Source organism: Trematomus bernacchii, unplaced genomic scaffold, assembly GCF_902827165.1.
Source record: "Trematomus bernacchii unplaced genomic scaffold, fTreBer1.1, whole genome shotgun sequence".
Taxonomy (NCBI): Eukaryota; Metazoa; Chordata; class Actinopteri; order Perciformes; family Nototheniidae; genus Trematomus; species Trematomus bernacchii.
Window position 1 is genome coordinate 9,930,820 of NW_022987714.1, and position 20,938 is coordinate 9,951,757.

At 41.3% G+C, this 20,938-nt stretch overlaps 1 protein-coding gene across 2 annotated transcripts in view; it reads right to left on the reverse strand.

Annotated features, from left to right (window-relative positions):
* abcc8 (ATP-binding cassette, sub-family C (CFTR/MRP), member 8) overlaps positions 1-20,938 on the reverse strand; it is a 77,850-nt gene that overhangs the window by 6,467 nt on the left and 50,445 nt on the right. For both annotated transcript variants that reach the window (XM_034141155.1, XM_034141154.1), the window contains exons 18-32: positions 19,833-19,865; positions 18,180-18,218; positions 17,702-17,800; positions 14,660-14,744; positions 14,292-14,372; positions 13,522-13,659; positions 12,852-12,977; positions 12,533-12,629; positions 10,769-11,019; positions 3,676-3,842; positions 2,914-3,141; positions 2,275-2,367; positions 1,684-1,786; positions 1,170-1,283; positions 241-361 (exon numbers count right to left, since the gene is read on the reverse strand). In XM_034141155.1, the coding sequence (XP_033997046.1) occupies positions 241-361; positions 1,170-1,283; positions 1,684-1,786; positions 2,275-2,367; positions 2,914-3,141; positions 3,676-3,842; positions 10,769-11,019; positions 12,533-12,629; positions 12,852-12,977; positions 13,522-13,659; positions 14,292-14,372; positions 14,660-14,744; positions 17,702-17,800; positions 18,180-18,218; positions 19,833-19,865 (1,775 nt within the window). The remainder of the gene's footprint in view (positions 1-240; positions 362-1,169; positions 1,284-1,683; positions 1,787-2,274; positions 2,368-2,913; positions 3,142-3,675; positions 3,843-10,768; positions 11,020-12,532; positions 12,630-12,851; positions 12,978-13,521; positions 13,660-14,291; positions 14,373-14,659; positions 14,745-17,701; positions 17,801-18,179; positions 18,219-19,832; positions 19,866-20,938) is intronic.

Sequence of the window (20,938 nt, forward strand, 5' to 3'; positions counted from 1 at the left end):
TAATGCCAAGAAGCCACTAGCCTCTTTGCAAAATCCCTTCAGAATCAAATGAAACATGCATGTAAGATTAGGCTATTTAAAGGCTGATAAGTGGGCATTATGATGATGATGATGATGATGATGATGACACTTTCTTTGGTTGACAATGATGAATGAAGATGTCCAGGCGTAAATCTCAGACAAGAAATCAGATATGATTTGTTTGTGAAGATGGCATTGTGAGTGTGTCGCTGCACTCACTGAGCAGTCCTTCATAACTCTCTGGTTCCGTTTTGAGCAGGCCGTTAATCCTGTTGACCGAGCCAAGCTGTACCTCCATGTCTGCCAGGTTACGCACCATCCAGTTCATGTAGTTGGAAACCTGAGATACAGAGGGAGGAGGAGGAGGGTAAATGTCACTGTAGGCAAACATTAACCCAGTTAGCTTTTTCTTTTAGCAATTTGTCAAAGGGTCTAATGATTTAGGTAACATAAGATCAAACAGACCTTTTCAGTTTATCTATAAAATAGTAAATCCTCTTTTGGAGACACAATTATGTATTGAGTAAGACCTACGTTTTATTAAAATCATGTATGTTGTAGCTTCTGTTTTTATAAAAAAATAATTAGAGAGCAAAAGTGTTTTGAATTCACTTATTATCATATAATCAAAAGCTGTTGTATTTTCTGCAGAAAGAACAAAAAAGTGAAAAGCAGCTAATTATGCATCTTGATCTTATGAACAAGAAATGGTTAAACTGTTGCAAGTGGTATTTTGAAGCTGTATGTTTTTTTATAATCCATATAATCAGGGAATGTCTTCTCTATAACTATAAAAAAACTAATTGTGAGTAAAGTTAAATAATATAGTTAACTAAGCTTAGGGCAGAACATAACACTTTATTTCAAATAGCAAGTTTGGGGAGGGTTGGTAATATGCAAAATGTGCTGCTAAAACCACCTGTATTGTTCTTTAAAGGTGCAAGTTTACAATGTGCAAGTTTACAAGCTATAAAACCAACACGCACACACACACACACACACACACACACACACACACACACACACACACACACACACACACACACACACACACACACACACACACACACACACACACACACACACACACACACACACACACACACACACACACACACACACACACACACACACACACACACACACACCAGGAGTGCGTAGGTCAGGCCCAGCCCCACCAGGCCAGTGGACAGCTCGTTGTTGAGAGAGTTGGTGATGGAGGCCACGGCTGCCACCAACACCACACACGCTCCAACATACTCCTGCACAGAGACAAAATCAACTTCACAGCAGGAAGATAATACAGCACCCAGTTATTTAGAAAGGTCTATACAAATAGATGCAGATATAGTATCGCAGATCAGTTGGTTGCCAACACACACACACACACACACACACACACACACACACACACACATATACAATATCTTAACACCTCTGTTATGTTGAAACAGGAGAGGCCAAACGACCAGCATGCCGCACGCAGCTGATTCATAACCATGAAGGTAGAGTGTGATATTAAAGAGTGAGGAACAATTCCGTTTTTCAGAATCCCAACAGAGGGAGCCAGCAACATCAACAGAAATGTGAAGCAGCTGCTGTCTGGCGAACAGTCAACAGGTCTGATCTGAGGGTAAGAACAGATCAGAGGAGGGGCTTTACCATGCGGACCTCCAGCCAGCGGTTGGCTGCCGTGAGGAAGAGAGAGGCGATGTTGTGAGCGTCCGTGAACTGAAGTAACCTCTGTCTGAACCGGGGCTCATACCTGCCAATCAAAAAAGCACATGTCTCATTTATATCAGTCTTACTTTTCTACATGTTATGTCCTGCCTGCACTTTTTTCCTGCTAGTTTGCAGTCATTAACCTATTACCTAATGCTCCTTTATTTTCTAATTTCTTAAACTTTTGAACCTGTGTTGACAATGATATATATTACTAATATTTCTTTTAACTCTTTCATCATTCTGAACAGCAAAGCTCAAACATCCAAATGAAGCAACAATAAGCACATTTTTGTAGAGTTTAAATCCTCCTCTTTGTGCAAAGTAATAAACATTTCTGTAAATCCGCCAGTTAGCCTTGAGGCTAGTTTTCATCTGTAGTCCTGGGACAGATGTTGTTAGTCAAGTAACAAGTGAATCCATCAGTAAAACGTAGATAAACGGAACATAGATGCTCATATTACTTGAAATGAAAAGAGTAATCCTCTTATTGCTCATTTTCTTAAAGTAGTTTAATCTACTGATATGTACCTGAGGGCCCTGATAGTGGTGAGACCTTCCACTGTCTCAGAGAAGTGGCAGAGCAACGGGAGCTGGGTGATGTCCACCAGCTGCTGCAGGTCCCTGACCACAAGACAGAGGACACAGTGCAGAGGGAAATATCAACTGTAGCAAAGTTCAAATTATTTGAAAAGGTCGATAATGAAACAAAAGAAAAATAATGTCACTGTGACATGCATCCCACTTCTGTGCAGCCACTTGCATTGGACTGTGGGTTATGGCATGCATGTATTCAGTGGGAAATAATTACACTAGAGTGTTGGTGAAACCAGTGGCAAAAAAATTAAATCTTGCGTCTGTCAGGGCTTTAATTTTTACAGCATAAATTGAATTTATTTCCCAAAAATTCTGTGCCTAATCTGTTAATTATATTGGGTGACTCAATATATTCTCCCTCAAAATTATATTTATTTAACCCTTCAATTATTTGTTAATTAAAAGTTCAAATAATGATAAAAATGCCATTTCAAAGCCTGCTAAAAAGCATGTTAAAAAAGGTGGAGAAACCCAAACTGATTTTACTTCTTTGACATTTTATGTCTAATTTCTCACACAAGAACATTAAAAACAATCCTCTGTTATATGCTCTGACTCAGGGAGCCGACTCACCTGGAGGCCACCCTGAAGTATTTCTGGATGAAGTAGCAGGCGATGGTGAGCGGCAGCAGGGCGAAGAGAAAGACGGGGGTCACGTAAGAGATGACGCCCAGGGCGGACACACACAGCAGGGTGGAGCGGGACAGGCACTCCAGGGTGGTGGGGATGTGCTGGTCGATGGTGTTGGTGTCTGTGGAGAACCTGTTGAGGATACTGCCGAGCGGAGTCGTCTCAAACAGCCTGCAGGGATAAAAAAGATGTATTAACACTATAATTAATTAATTATAATAGTAATTTCATTTCAAAACCATTTATTTGCCCAGATTGTTTCTATGATATACTAAATCCTTAGAGACCATAATTATATTTCAGAGATTTCCACATGACAATATTTATGAATCTTCACAGATGTGGTGGTTGAATAAATGATTTAACGTGAAATGCATCTGTTTGTTTAGCTGTGTGTGTGAGTCTATATACATTACATGCAGGTTTTTGATGTGCATGCGGACGTCTTTATGTAAGTGATGTCTCCTGGGCTCTATGTAAGGAAAGCAGATGGTGCCTTGGGTAATGGGGCGAACAAAGATGCTTTTAACAGTGTTGCCATGTTTAATTGATCTGTTCCAGCACACACACGCCGTATCAGTGAGCATTCATCTCTCTGCCTCCTTCACACTTCATGAGGCAGAGCTACAGTGCACACACACACACACACACACACACACACACACACACACACACATACATACAAACACACAGAGAGCGTCGAACCTCATGGGGGCCAGGATGATCTTGTTGAGCAGGTCGTGGTGGAGCTCTTTGGCCACTTTGAGGCCGGTCCACTCCACGGCGACGGCGGTGGCGAGACACAGGACGATGCCCAGGCAGCACAGCACGCTGAACACCGACAGATACCACGAGTGACTGAAACCACAGCCCTGCAGAGAGAGAGGAGGGTATAATAATATAATACAAAACAATAATATCCATATTTGTGTGGCACATTTCACACCTAATTGTAGCTCAAAGTGCTCTAAGCCTTAGGCTTTGCATTAAAAACACACATTAACACAAATTAAAGGGGACCTATCATGCAAAACGCACTTTTGTACGTCTTTTATACATGAATATGTGTCCCCGGTGTGTCAGGGAACTCACCAAGTGTCACAAAACACAACCCTCTCTCTTTTCCTCCATACCCAAATCTCTACAAACGGGGCTGCAACGGATCTGATACAGACTGATCCAGATTTGAACATTTCACTGACATCAGGACGGCGGAGCTCCGCCTATATGGCCAACTCTCCACCTATCAGGGGAATGAGAGGTTGCCGTGGCATGGTAACAGCATGGTAACATGACGCTCGTAACTCGGCCCCCTCCTTTGCAGGGGGGCGTGGTCAGCTGCAGCGCATGCAAAGACAGGGTGGAGGAGAGCAAAATAGAGCGAAATGAGGCATGGCTAAAATACATGATCTGTTTGGTATTTTGAAAAAGAAAACGTATAAATATACTAGGGCTGTCAAGTTAACGCGTTAATAACGCGTTAACGCAAAAAAAAATTAACGCCACTAATTATTTTAACGCGATTAACGCATGTGTATTTTTTGTCCTCGGCCGCCGTAGTTTCAGAGCGCATCGAGTTTAAAATACCATCTACAAGCTGATGCTGACAGCCCCGCTCCTGCTGCCCGCTTGTGGCAGACCACACTTCCACGCTCACCGGCAGGCCCGGACTGGCCATCGGGAGGACCGGGAGGGTGTGTGTATGTGTGGCGCGAGCGAAGCACACCTTACGTGTTGTTGTTAGCATCTGGTGCTAGCTAGCTGAGCTAACGGATATAAGGAGCTGTTTCAATGAAAACAGAGGAGCGACATTTCGCCGACAACTGCGCCGAGCACTTGACTTTATGCAGGTAGCCAGACAGCACACTCAGCACGGATAGTGCCGCAACACAGCTCATACACACAGGCATATATGCCTTGAGCTGCACATAGCTCCAACGATCCTCCACATTCACACACACACACACACACACACACACACACACACACACACACACACACACACACACACACACACACACACACACACACACACACACACACACACACACACACACACACACACACACACACACACACACACACACACACACACACACACACACACACACACTATTGTATGAGAGAGGTTCTAGGTTGAATTGAGGCGAATATTTGTAATGTTCAGAGGTTGTTGTGTTTAATATTCATGAGAATATTTGTCATTGTTCAAATGATAATAAACAAACATATAAAGCATAGTTGTACACTCATATGTTGATAAGAGTATTAAAAACTTGAAAAATATCCCTCTAAGGTACATTTAGAACAGATAAAAAATGTGCGATTAATTTGCGATTAATCGCGATTAACTATGGACAATCATGCGATTAATCGCGATTAAATATTTTAATCGACTGACAGCCCTAAAATATACCTTATATAGGTATGGCCCTACAATATATCATTCAAATATAGCATGATAGGTCCACTTTAAGTGAACTGTCCCAAGTTAAACATTTAAGCTGCTCTTTACATTTTTGTCCGTCCAAAGTTTCATAATGTTATCCTCTTAGGCATATCTCTTCATACCTCTTAGGTGTGTATTAGTATATTGCCACAGCTTGTTTTATTTATAATATTTATAAGAGATCAAATGTACTTTTACTGTGGTCCACCAATTTCTAATCAGTTTATCGTTGAGTCTAAGTGGATGTTTGTGCCAAATTTGAATAACGCTTTATGTGGAGATCGTGTTCAGGTGTTGCACAAGAACAAATCATGAAACATTTAGCAGAGTCTAAGAATGAAATGCACACCTGATGCTCATGCTGGAGGGGAGCAGGGGAGGAGGGGAGGAGAGGAGAGGAGAGGAGGAGGGGAGGAGGAGAAAGGTAAGCTGTAGGCAGTAGGTGATGCTGAGGAGCAGTGTGGGTGAAATCACAAAATCACAAACCTCAAGGCTTACGGTTCTGCACTATGTATGACTCTTGCATTATAAAAGAGTGTAAAATGACCCAAAATGTTAATTAATTACCTTTATGTGCCCTACATTTGGGATGACTGACATACGTTTTTTATTTGTCAGATCTAAAGGTGACAATCCAAGATTTAGATGATAAGAAAGTAACATCACAACCAACCTGTCTTTAAATACACTTAATGATATACTACTGCTTTTGATTTTTACATCAGCAATGCTCTGGGCCTAAGCCTAAAACGTTGTATTTGGTTGGCCAAACCAAATAATTGCTCTCCATTCACATCTTGAATGTTTATAGGAATGGCTGTCTCAGACTTTCGTTGGGCCCGCCCATTGTTATGCTATATCAAAGACAGAGGCTTGTCCCCCTTACAAACATCAGGACTTTCTCCTTTTCTAATCCTGTTTTATTTACAGGCCCTTTTTTCCAGATTCACTTCACTTCACTGTATGTGCTGTTAAAGTGAAGACAATATTTAGGGTAACACTTTACAATAAGGTACACAAAATGTGCTTAGTTACTGAGTAGTGAATAAGGAACGACTAGATAGTTAAAGATGGGGTAGGTAATTTTGGAGAAACCGGCTCGAGTGCGCTAGAATTTGAAAATACACAACCGGAAAAAATCTGCCACTTCCTTACAGAGCCCCTCCTCCAACACACACGAACGCGCACATGACCAATGAGGGCACGAGATAAGTTTGTGCACAGATGGAAGGCTGACAGGCAGGTAGGTCATCCAGTTATTTTAGCCGGGCCGGCTAAAATGATTGGTCGTACTTTTTACAGTATTACGGCTTCCACAGATGACATTTTTTTATGGATTTTTTGTCAAAGCACTTAAGATATTTATTGCTATCGGGATGTTAAGAGCATTCCATGGAATATAACAACTAACTACTCTTTTTGATGCATTACTTTACTTAAGGGGACACAAACTGCTTAAGTAATGGTAAGGTAATCATTAGGTAATGGGTAACTACTCTTTTTGATGCATTACTTTACTTGAGGGGACACAAACTGCTTAAGTAATGGTAAGGTAATCATTAGGTAATGGGTAACTACTCTTTTTGTATGCGTTACTTGAGTTTACCGTACCCAAACTGCCTAAGTAATGGTAAGGTAAGTAATGATGACTTAAGCAGTAACACGTGAGTTGGATCCACATCCACCAGTCGATCCAGTGTGGGACCCAAGCCAGCCGAAGATGGCCGATTTAAAAGTGCCCTGCTGCAGCGCACCATTACACCGGAGTACTTTTACCCGTACTTTTCCGATTTAGTTCCGTTAGTGCCTGGAATTTTGCGTTGACACCAAAAAGAGAACTTAGTTCAGAGAACCTTTACCCCATTTTTAGTGCCTGCTAGAGAGGTGGGACTATCCTGGGGAGAAAAAAGTACCAATTTCTGATTGGCTGGGCGAATTGCAAACCACGCCCCGTAAAACTCGGAAACGTTTTTTTAAGCCGCCATTGTATTTGCTGGCATTAGCATTATTAGCATTAGCCCCGCGCACCAACGGAGAGAGAATAACTTATGGCAACACAAAAAAAAACATGGGAGCGGTGGAGTGATGAGGAGGTGTCGGCGTTCTGGCGATTTACTCGGAAGGCTTCAGTAGAAGCTGCTGAAGCCAGTCCCCAACTCCGGGGACTTCCGGCCGTGGACTTCGGGTGGCAGTATATGCCGTGAAGTTGTTTGCGGCCTGCCAGTAAACCCAAAGCAGAAGAAGAAGAAGGGACGTCAGCGGCTTCATTTGCGTAATCTTCCCTCAGGGAACTTATTCCGGTGTGAACGCGATCGGCTCTTATGCCCTTTTCACACCAACGCGGTTCCAGGGCCGGTTCGGAGCTGGAGCTTGAAAAGCACAGTTTTTTCCTGTTCACACCGCAGCGGAGCCGCCTCTAAGCTCCGGAATCCGGTTTGTTTCAAGCACCAAAAAGTTGTCGGTCTAGAAAGCAAGCACCGCATACGTCACGCTTACGTCGGAGGCGGGGGCAGGGGCAGGGGCAGGGGCATCAGTTTTAATGTTATACCATAGTAATTAATGCTGCAAAGCTGGGTATTTTGAGCTTTTGAATGTAGCATGTAACGACTGTAAAGTTGGTAGTAAAGTCGTCCCATTTCTTCCATTTCGTTTCGACAGAGCAAAACCAAAACGAGTAGCGCTTCAATACAATCGGTCATTGTTGTTGTTGTCGATGTGAGGGGTTTCCGCGCGGTTTGGCTTTATGAAGCAGGCACGCAAACGGTTACGTCATGACGCAAACGATGACGCAATGACGCAGCACCAGTCGGGCTTTGAGCGGTGTGAACAGAGCGAGAGCTGAACCGAAGAACCGGTTCCGAACCAGAAAAGCTCTAGCACGGAGCTAGAACGGGAAAAGCCTTGGTGTGAAAGGGGTATTAGTTCCATGGGGGTACTAAGTGCTGGGAACTAAGTACGGCAAAGTACTTGGTGTGAAAGCGGCTATTGCTTCAATCAAAGTCACCCAGGAACTCCTCATTAACTAACCATTAACGAATCATTCATACAGTACCCCCCAGGCTGTTTACCAGTAACTAACCATCAGTTCTTCAATCGCAGTCACTCATGCCCCTTTCACACCAACGCGTTTTCAGGGACTGCTCGGAGCTAGAGCCTGAAAAGTACCGGTTTTTCCTCTTCACACCGCAGCGGCGCCGCCTCTTAGCTCCGGAATCCGGTTCGTTTCCAGCTCCAAAAAATTGTCGGTCTAGAAGCAAGATTCCGGAGCTAAGAGGCGGCGCCGCTTACGTCTCTCTTACGTCAAGGCGGGGGCAGGGGCATGGGCGGGATCAACCTCCTGAACAACAACAAAATGCCCGCGTTTTATCCAGTTTGTACACAACGATAGCATAGCATAACCAAAGCGAACAGCGCTTCAATACAATCGGCCATTGTTGTTGTTGTCGATGTGAGGGATTTCCACGCGGTTTGGCTTTTATGAAGCAGGCACGTAAACGGTTACGTCATGACGCAAACAATGAGGCAATGACGCATTACCACCCCGGCTCTGTGTGGTGTGAACAAAGCGGGAGCAGAAAAGGGAAACCGGAGCTGAACCAGAAAAGCTCTAGCACGGAGCTAGAACGGGAAAAGCGCTGGTGTGAAAGCCGCATCAGGAACTCCTCATTAACTAACCATTAACAAATCATTCATTAATACAGTACCCCCCCAGTCTGTTTACCAGTAACTAACCATCAGTTCTTCAATCGCAGTCACTCAGGAAATCCTCATTAACTAACCATTAACTATCTAGTCGTTCCTTATTCACTACTCAGTAACTAAGCACATTTTGTGTACCTTATTGTAAAGTGTTACCATATTTAGTTTTACAACTCAAGTTAGCAGCCTGGCAGATTCACACAGTGTAAGTCATGTGCCAGAGTTTGTTTTTTGACAGTAGCAGAGGACTTCTGAGTGGCCCACATTACTCAGATTAGATAAACCTGGCAAATCCTCACCGAAGCTCAGCCAAACAACGTGTCCCTGGCATTGAAGCGACAGTGTTCACTTGTACAATTTGTAAATGTGTGTGTGTGTGTGTGTGTGTGTGTGTGTGTGTGTGTGTGTGTGTGTGTGTGTGTGTGTGTGTGTGTGTGTGTGTGTGTGTGTGAGAGAAAAGAGAGGAAAAAGAGAGACGAGTGCTCCACTAGCACCCCAACCCCCCCGTTGACGCTCGCGAAACAGAGGGCCAGGGACGGCCCTGCATGTGACCGGCGCAGCTTAACCTTCGCTTGACTGTGTGTGGTAACTCTGCTTTTCTAAATGTGTGTGTTTTCTGTGTGCTTGCAGGTGCAAGTTAAAGACGATATTGGGAAAGAGGTTGCTGATAATAAAGCAAGCTTTAAATCGTATATATTTCATATCAGTTGCGCCGTTTATAGAATTCTGGGCAGAAAGCTTATTTATTTGTAATATTTATAATTTTCTGCAGGTATTTGAACAAATCTACATGAATCAAACTGCATTTTTACATTTCCCAGAAGGACTTTTTCATCAATGCATTCTTGTTTCTCTAGCATGCAGATGAGTCTGAGCTGCAGCTGCTTCAGGCTGCGTTAGCAAACGCTTCATCTGGAGCTGGCAGAGTATGTGTTTAAGGTCAGCTCCACTCAACTGAGACTCACAGGAGACTTAGTGAGAAAACCGTTCTGTAATTTCCCTCCAGCATGCTCTCAAAAAAGGGATTATCTGTTTACTCTTTTAATATAGAGTTTGTTTAAAATACGGTTTACAGTCTTTATTTTCCATATTATGGAAACATTCGCAAAAGCTTGTAGAATAAGGAAAATGTATTATTTTTAATTCATTTTTATCACTTTCCACTGACATAGAGCAGAGTGAATGCCTGGGTATCTATGAATAGATGTTTTTATACTGTAATGTTGTGTCACTTCTTTTGCTTTATATGTAATGTATTCAGTCGCAGAGCTTGCTCTCAATGGCCTTAGTTATGATTATTATCGAATGCGTAGCTGGTATATTTAATACATTTTCAAATATCCAAAACTATTAACAGAATGTGTAGCTAGACGGGATAATAATTCAAAATAAAGTTGTAAAACTACGTTTCTTTTCTTTTTTACTATTCCAATGATCCCCTGGTAAACACACCAGATAAAGCACAGAAGGAGAAAAACCAATGGATTGTCATTAAGACGCTTCAACTACAGATCTTTTTTTTAAATGTCTGATTTATTCATGTCGTCTTCTAGACAGTGAAAATGTATGACTGCAAAAACTGCTGATCAACATAATGTTTTGGACAGATAACAACAAATCAATACAATCACAAACCATGTTCTGCCTCACCTGAACGTCGGTGCAGTTACGAGCTGTTGCTAAGGTCTTGGCGGCGATGACGTGTGACGTCCAGTGGGCCAGCCAGTAGTCGATGGCGACCATGAGGGTGTGTTTGAGGAGCTGGGACAGGAGGAGCAGGGTGAGCAGGACGACCCCGGCGGAGGACAGGTAGGTGCCGCAGGAGCGCCAGGGGATGGTGGCGCGGTGACGCATCGCCTGGGACATGATGTCTTCATCGTCGCTCTCCTCCAAGGACTCCTCTGGGATCAAGACAGAGAAATGTTCAAATGTTTCAGAGTGGTGGTTCAGTGTGAATTATAGAGTTGTGTCGGATAACATTATCGCATTTTATAATACGTAATAAAAGCTATTGGTACTTTACATATAAGATTATTTCTGCATTTACCTGTGGACTCCAGTGAGTACTGCTCAAACTGTTTAACTTTTCTGACATTCCTCCTCTTACCCTTCTTCCTAGAAGTATTATTATTGTTATTCTATTTCTTTCCTGTTCTGTCACCTTTTCTGAGACATTTCTTCGTTTTTTCCCCTTGTATCTGTCTAAACAACAACTCCTAACCCAGAAAAGGAAACCAAATAGGACATATTCTACAAGCCACATCATCTAATATCATGTTTTCAACACCAAGCAAATGTTCATTCCCATGATTGAAGTGTTTTTCAGGGGTAATGAAGCAGCCATGAACCGCTGGCTGGGGATTAGGAGCTAATGGTAATGACCTACCGCCTCCTCCCTTCCCCTGTTGTAAATATAAATCGCATCACATCATGCAGAAAGGTCTGGAGCATGAGGCTGCTCCAGGGGGTCTACAGGCTGTTAGAGAGGAAGCCGGAGGGTAGAGGAGAAAAAGAAAGGGAGAAGATGACTGACTACTACAAGAAGATTCGGAGACAGTTGCTTCCGGGCAGTGAGACTGTTAAACAATTGAACTGCTGAAACAACTTCAAAAACATTCATCTGCTACTCAGTAATATGTATCTAATATCTAATATATATCATTCCAATAACTTGTATATAGACTCGTACTGCACTATTCCACATGCTCACTTTATTTTATAACTATTTTCTTTTTGTATTGCTCTTGCTATCTGTATTGTTATTATGTTGCATTGTTGGAGAAGCCTGTGACATAAGATTTTCAACAACATAATTACTCTGTAGCTATGTCAGTTTGACAATAAAGAACCTTGAACCTTGAACCTACTGCAACTACTATTATCTACTGTGCACCATGCTGGCATTATGTTAAACTTGAGGAGGTGGAGGGACAAATGATTGGGGAAAAAATGTGAAGGGAGACAACACAGAACACAAACAAAGAGTACAGCCACTGCAGCTTAGCACCTCCTCTGCACAGTTAACAGCAGAGATAAACAGTTAAAGGATTATAGTCGGTGTGAAGCACGAGGCTGTGAGAGAGAGAAGGTGCTGATATATCTGTTTGCTGAGAAAGTCAAAAAGACATGAGACACAAAGACAAGAAGAAAGTCTGGAGCATTGTAAAGTTTGCATTTGGGATGGAATACATTAAGAACAGACAGTTACTGTATGCAAATCATTCAAATAAATGCAGCAGGACATTCAAATGAAGTGGATGAGCTTAAGCTTTTAGAGTAAGAGGTGCTGCTCCTCGGCAAATAGACACAACAGGAGAAGATAAATGATATTCTGCCGTTATTATTAAGCTGAAGTCGGTAAATGAATGACTGCAGTTGTATGTCAGCATGCAGTTTTTTCCTGTAACCGCTCACCTTCCTCGTCCTCTTCAGTCCTGGCAGCATCTCTGGAGTATATGGCCCTCCGCAGGTTCTTCCTCTCCATATCTGTCATACTCGCTGCCTCTGTCTCCTGGAGGATAAATACAGATAAATACATGAGTCTCCTGAGAATACTGAAGGGTCAAATCTGGTGAGACAATAAGCAAACATCCAGGTATTCAAACTGTCATTCCCAGCAGCATGGGATTGTTTGCACCTCTCCAGAATCTAAAAGTGTTTTATCAACAAAAAAGCAAAGATTTTAAAGTCACTAATGATTCATTAGCCCTTTAAATGTGCAGTCATTAATCACCGACTCAAACTCCTGGTCCTTTCTGTTCATCAGGGTTTTCCACTGCTCAAAGAGGTCGGACTCTGAGTTCTGGATGTCTTTCAGAGTCCCTTCAGCCTGGATAGTGCCATCCTTCATGGCAATGATCTAATAAAAACATACAGAAAGGTAGATAGCAGAAATGAAATCTTTAGTATTAGGACACATTGGAAAAGAGGTTGCAAAAATCTGGGTTGTTTCTGACATAAACAGTCTGCATCCCAAATGAAGTAATATAATGTTTACATCATGAATAATATAACACTATTACAAGGGAACAATCAATTACTGTAACTAGTTAAGAGTAAAGAGTCTGTAAACCTGCTGTTTATCCAGTTAAAGAGGCCCTATTATTGTTATTTGGGGTCTCCCTTGCCTGTAGTGTGTTATATCGGTCAGTTTCTCTGCCACACACTCCCCCCCACTTCAGTATAATAGTAGCATCATTATGTTACACTCGTGCTTCTGGGCGAGGGGCTCTGGTTTCAGACAGAGGGTGAAAAGATGTGCTGCATCACAGACAGGATGAGAAAAATAAAGACCTTTTTGAACATTAAAGCATGTAAACATGTCACATTAGAGGCATAAAATACAATTAATAAACCTGACAATTAGCATAACAAGGCCCCATTAAATCAATAGCTGGTCATACCCAGTCTGCGTGTGGGAGATACTGAAGTTTGTGAGTGACCAACACCACCGTCCTCTTCTCCTCTCGAAGGAGCTTGAGGATGCCGTCCTGCATCAGATGGTCACTCAGGTGGATGTCTAAGGCAGAGAATGGGTCATCCTAAAAAAAAACATAAACCGTCATTACAAAGATTAAGAAATCACAACTTAAAAAACAACATTCAAAGTTAGAGTTTTGTGTGTGTTATTGCGTGGTTCCAGCTTTTGATAGGATTAACAGTTGTGTTCGTTGTCATATATGAGTGTCACTTTATCATCTTACAACTTTAGACTTTATTCAGACTAAACAAGAGAATGAACAACATCACTGTGGCATCTTAGAAATTGTGAATAGAATTTTCCTTACTTTTTTCTAACATTTTATAGCCTAAAATATTAATTAAGAAATAATAATCCGTCAGAAACTGACATTATCAAACTGACATTTAAAAGTTTCATTAAGCTCCTCAGCCCTGCAGCTCAGCTTTAGAAAGTGTTACCATTTGTGTCACGTATGAAGGCATCACTAAAAGACTCACATCAGAGTTCTTATTCAAGTTTCAAAAACGACATTTCACTTTGAATACAGAATGTGTGCTAACAAGGTTGATTAAAGTGCAATCCAAGAACTAAAAACCTTCTTGTGAGATGTGTGTGTGTGTGTGTGTGTGTGTGTGTGTGTGTGTGGTGTGTGTGTGTGTGTGTGTGTGTGTGTGTGTGTGTGTGTGTGTGTGTGTGTGTGTGAAGACTCACCAGGAAGACCACGTTGGTCTGTTGGTACAAAGCTCTAGCTACGCTGATACGCTGTTTCTGTCCCCCCGACAGGATGATACCCTGCGCCACAGGGCAGACAACTTTATTACACGGTTTTACTAGAAAGAAGGATGAACATGATTACATCCATAAATGCATGTGGCATTTAGCCCCAAAGTTTATTTCCAGCATGAAGAAATCTAACATGACAGTTCTTCGGCAGAACAAGGTCAGTCCAGCTCCCTACATATAAAACATCCTGGCTGCACAGTAATGATGACAAGTGATTCTGCAGTACAGTAAAGCACAGTGGGAGCATTGGGAACAAAAAGAACACAGAAAATCCTAAATGTTACTGTGATACTGACCCGCTCCCCGATCTCTGTCAGCTCCCCCTGTGGAAGGATGTCAATGTCAGGCTGGAGGGAGCAGGCCTCGATCACAGCATTAAACCTGCCGGGCACAAACAGACAGAATTCAAATGAGGACAGCTGCTAATTCAAGCCAGAAGGAAACTATGGGTCTGCTCATTATTAACCTCACAGCTAATAGCATTGACAGTAAATGAATATGAATGATACATATCTTACATATAACTTGCAATTAGGTATGCTCAACACAACCAAAAAAGGCTGAACACAGCCTTGAAAACTGAAAATAAACATTGTATGTGACGGGACTACGGATGGAAACTAGCTCAAAGCTAAAATCCGGCTCATTTACATTTAAAAACATTATTTTGTTTAAAATGTTCATTAATGTGCACTGTCAAATAAACAATTAAATTAAAATGAAGGAGTTTGAGCTGCCTTTATTGATCCACATGAGAGATTCAGCGCTTGCTTTATCAGACTTTCTTCACCAGACACACACAGACACAGAATAAGAGGCAGATTCAAAAAGCACAGAGTCACAATGGGAAAAAAAGTTCATTGCTGCATCAATCAATAATTCATGTTTAGATTTAAATAAATCACATGTTGTTTATTAAATAGCATTTCATTTCTATATATTATCCTTATGAAATGATACCCACAAGATCTTCAAACTTACGGCGACAACATGATAGGTTGACAGTTTAGTGATTCAATAATAATGTGCCACAGCCCAGAAAAGGTAAATTATTCCTGTTTTAAGTAGTCTGCAAAATGTATCCATCTTTCCATAACCTGATGAATCTTTATGAGATTATTAATGAACGGGATGTGCCCTCACCAGCTGAATATATATTTTGAATCCAAATCCAACAAATTACAAAATCCCCATGAATAGATTTATGAATTCAGAGTCACATAATGGTTTTGTTTTGAATAAAGGAACCAGTCATATATTGCAGGACAACATGCCTACCTACCTATGGCACACATTAAGCCGCAAGCCTGCAATGGAGATGGACAAGTTCATATGACAATATTGTGTTAAAGCTGCAGTTGCTGATGTTCAGTTGGTTTATTATTGTGTGACTTGTTAATCATCTTTGTTTAGCGTATTAGCATGCCACAAACAGAACACCACTATTTAGATGATGGATTAAGAAAAGGAATGTCAAATTGAAAGACAGTCAGGCGCCCAGCTAATAACATGTTCACCCATAAAGGAAGAGTTGAGCCTTCCAAGCCAAAAATGATGAATCAGGTGCAGATATTTCTTTTTTCAACTTTAATTTTTTTAAATGCGTGCTTGGACTGCAACATGATCGAAAGAAAGAAAGATACTTTAATATCTTTTTTTGGAAACACCTCGTGCTGAATCCCAAGTGATTTGGCTCCTCTGGATCTAACCAGAACATTAAGTGACAGAAGGAGAGGATGGGGGGGCGTGAGAGGAGTGTGAAGAGAAAGACAGAGGAGACAGCGAGGAGAAGCAGCGCAGGTTGGGCAAACATATCCCCAGCAACAAACTATAGCGACCCATTAGATGTAGTTTTAAAAAAAAAACAGTCCATTAGAGTCAGAGAGAGCCTGGCCATAAATCAGAGCAACTAACCTTTCAAAAAGAGCATTTGTTGTAAGGATACAAACTGTGAGCGTGTGCCTCTTTGTTTGAATGTAAGTCATTACATGAGAGTGTGTTTGTTTTTGATTGTGCCCACGCAGGTGAAAACAGCATATGTTCTTGAGCCAGGAGGGAGTGGAAACTGTGATGGACTCCAAGTGAAGAGACACAAAGACAAATCCTGGTTCGCAGGGTCTGTGTGTCAAAACAGGTTAACTGGGAAGTCCCCAACTGGCATCTTTTACTGGATTCACAGTGTTGACTTCAACAGACATCAACACATCCAATTTACCCCGGTGGCCTCAGGGAAAAGGAAGGTTATTGGCTCTAATTTGTCTTAACAGCATGGCCTGGCAACACATTGATTACTCTACTTTAACTACCAACTCATTTGAAAGGAGAATGTCCTTAGACAGTTTGTTTAACTTAGATTAAGGTGTCACAGCGACTGCAATTAAGCAACAAAAGAAAGTTCAGTAATTATTGTGGGGATGACAGCTTACGCACAGTGGTTACTAATGCAATAGTACATTCTGGAGAAAAGTTAACTTGGAGAGAGTCATCAAACAAAACTAAGGAAAAGAGATGAAAACAGGTTGTTTGGAGGCAACCTTGTCAAATCAACCCACCCAATTGTCGGATTTGTAGACTTAAAAGTAATACAATCTTATTCAATAGCCGGGCAGGTCTTTAATAAAGAGTATGATCTTTCTGAGTTTCTGAAAGGTGAGCTGGTCCATGACTTTATGGTCAGGTTGAATAAGTGTGTTGTTGGAGGAGCCTGCGACTGAAGCTTCTGTGCATTTCACAATAAAGCCTTTGAATGTTGAAGGCTACCGTTTTTAATGCTGTTAGACTAAGATGTTTTTCTGATTATAAGTTTACCACATTGATACTGAATGAATGAGAGTAAACTGAATAAAGCCAAAAGACCCCACTTTGAATATGTATGAACTGCAGTCTGTCATCCACACAAACATACAAAAAACGTTTTCTTTAAGCATCTGGTATTTCAGCTTGTAAGAAAATGTGCTTTAGGCACTTTCCTATAGCAGCACATCAATAATGAATTACATGTTTTGGTTGTTGCAGCGGCTGTGGAGAAGCTCAGCAGGTATAACTTTTTATACGGCTCAGGAGGTAGAGCGAGTTTCTACTAGTTAGAAGATTTGCTCGTCACGAATCCGAAACAGAACTTCCTCCAGAAAGCATTCCCATCGGTGTGCGGGTGCATGAGGAGCATTAGATCCTGATCAGTAGTTTGGTACCTTGCATGGCAGCCCTGATGTCAGTATATTGAATGTAAATGGCTCAATGCTGACATAAATAAATACAAAGTCAGCAAAAAAAAAAAAAAGAGTTCATTTATCATGCATTTTTCAAGAGTCTGGTTTGGTGCAGGGAAGTTTTCCTACCTAGGTTTGATCATGGGCATCTCGAAGGTGATGTTCTCCACCACGGTGGAATTCAACAGCCAGGGCTTCTGGGAGGCATAGCCCACAGCGCCTCTCTTCCTACCAGAGGTTTTAAAACACATGCAGAAGTTTCAAACAATCAATAATCTGCTCTCAATCTTAACATTTGATATCGTATCATTTGTTTTGTTTAAGAAACTTAAGGAACTATTCAACCTCCGGACACAGGGACTCTTTAATAATGCATAACAATAATAAAAAGAATACCTGATGAATAAAAAAAACGTCCTGGAGACTCATAGTGATGTGTTTGTAAAGTAATCTGAAGGTCATGGGTGAATATGTGAGCAGACGGAATATCTTATTCTCTATTATCTTCTTCTGGATAAGCTTAAAAATGGCTTTTCTGCTCCACTGATCACAGTGATGTGTCTCCATGGAAACGCCCCGATTTTAACTTGTTATTGTCTGAGCTCACCTGATTTCTCCGTCACCTGCAGCATCTCTTTCTGTGGGGCTGCAGAGGAAACACACACACACACACACACACACACACACACACACACACACACACACACACACACACACACACACACACACACACACACACACACACACACACACACACACACACACACACACACACACACACAGCATTAATTGGGCAATACAGTTCCCTCTGAGATGAACACAGTATTGACTCCACCTTCATGCTGTAATGATTAACACAAAACAAACACTAACCCATATCACCCCCCCCCCTCTCCATGGCAATCATGTCACTGCCCTACATGAACACATCTATCATTAGCTGTGATCTTATCCTCCCTGAAAATAACGCCCACCACCCCCTCGAATTTTTTCTTCCTGTAATTTGCTGATATGGAATTCAGCGCCAGCCTGTTTGGCGCAGTCGGTTCTCAGAGGATCTGATTCCTCGGGCTGAGATAAGTGTGTCAACACAGCGGGGGGGGCCGGGGCTGGCTGTTGCTGTTGTTGGTATCCTGCTCATCTAGTGTATGTGCTAGTGTATGTAGTCTCTGTCAGCAGCTACGTCTTCATTGGGTTAAATACTGAGGTAGATATTTGAGAGTTTGTTTTGTATACATATATTATTTTAATTTAAAAAAAAAACACCCTGACTTTATTACAGTAATATATGAACAGTGATCTTGTGTATAAACCATGACAATAATTATTTCAAGGAATGTGACATAGCGTGTTTAATATACTCAATCTTTAATTGACATAACAATATTTTGTTTACATCTCACACTTTAACTTTCACTGTGCTCTGACTATAAGAGTAAACAAGTTATTATTTTTGTGTAATTAACAACGTGTGCATACTAAGCCGTTTTTTTCATTTTATCTGCACGATCTGCTGTTGTAATCATGTCAATTTCCCCTTTGCGGGTCAAATAAAGGATTTCTGATTCTGAAATGTGCTGCCCTACTGTAAACTGTCACTCACCACACAGTTCTGGTTTCTCTGCACACTCACACCCATACAACATTATGCTATCAATAGACAGAGATCTAAAAGTTTCCTTTTTAGTCAGTGACAAGACAGCAGCTGTCAAATGCTCACTGATATACTTTTGCCAATTGTGGGGTGTTTATGTGTTTGTTTGTGTGTGCATGTCTCTGTGTGTGTGTGTGTGTGTGTGTGTGTGTGTGTGTGTGTGTGTGTGTGTGTGTGTGTGTGTGTGTGTGTGTGTGTGTGTGTGTGTGTGTGTGTGTGTGTGTGTGTGTTCAAAATAGTTAAAGACATGAACAGCATGGCCAGTTGTATTACAAACACGAATCCACAATGTGCTAAAATGACATTAGCATTAGCTAAACCAGCAGTGACAATTAGTATCTGTTAACAAAGGCTTATCTTAAAGACTACTGTCTTATGTGCAACAGCTGAATCAAACCTCTCAGCAACAACAGTGCACTGCAATATGTTTGCAATTAAAATATTCCTGTTATCCATGCTACAAATATTTTTCAATGTGTTTGGCTGCTACAGACTTTGTCCTCAGGAGGCAATTTCAGATATTCATGCAGGTTTGAAATTGGCCTTTACAGCACAACTAAAAATACATGTTGGCACTGATTTATGGTTTTATTTCTCTTTACTCACCTTTCATATCCCTCTGATTCCAGGTTTGGTAGGCTGTGGAAACCAGAGAACAAAAGTATATAAATGGAAGTGTATCTCACAATTCTGCAATTATTCCTCAACACATTTAGTAAAAAATACAGGTAAAACTTCCAGAAGCCAGAAATTAATTATTGGGCTTGGGGATTCAATTGGAAAAGGCCATACAATTAACTTAAACTGTTATTTTAGAATGTGTGCACATATACAGTACATACCGCACATGCACATAACCATTCACATTCACACTCAAACTCTCAAAGTCATTAAGATCTTATTGGCCGCTCAGTGCAGCTGCAGGGTATTTTTAGGTTTCCAAAGTTGACACCTCTCTCGTCCTGAGAAGGTGACTCTTTCTGAGGACAACCAGAGAGTTTCTGCCGCAGCTCGAACATCCCAGCTGCTCAGAAAGAACTACTAACTTACAAGGAGCTCTGACACGCCACAAACAAACATGTCAACAAAACAGTCTGAAAACACCCCTTGAGAAAATCACCTCATCAGACCTAATCACCTAATGACACTCGAAAGACATTGAAGTCTGAATGGACGACTGATTGTCTTTATCCTGCAGCCTTTGTAAAAACAGTGTAATCATGTCAGAGTTGAGGATAAACAGTTTTAGTCTGCGACTGAACACTGAAGGCTATTTCCCCCTCAATCAACACCTTTAAAGTTGCAATGTCATGTGTGAATCATACAAAACAGTTTCTATCAGCAGCAAGAAATTCAGGTCTGATGAATTTCCAACCGTTTCAAACTGAATTTAATTTACTTTAACATCCTTCATTAAAACATAAAGTCATTTTATGATGACAGGGGTTATTATTGCGTGTGTATTGTGATGACCACCCATGACAGCAACAAACATTCATTTTAATCTCCTTAAGATGTTTGCTTGCTTTTCTTGTTTTTTAATAGTAATAACTGAAACCCTTAGGGGTGTCAAACTCAATTTCATCGCGGGCCACATCAGCATTATGGTTGCACTCAAAGGGCCGGTTGTAACTTTAAGACTATACAAATATACATATATAAATATATAATATATATAAGTCTCTTCAGTGTGCATGTAACAAAATGAGATG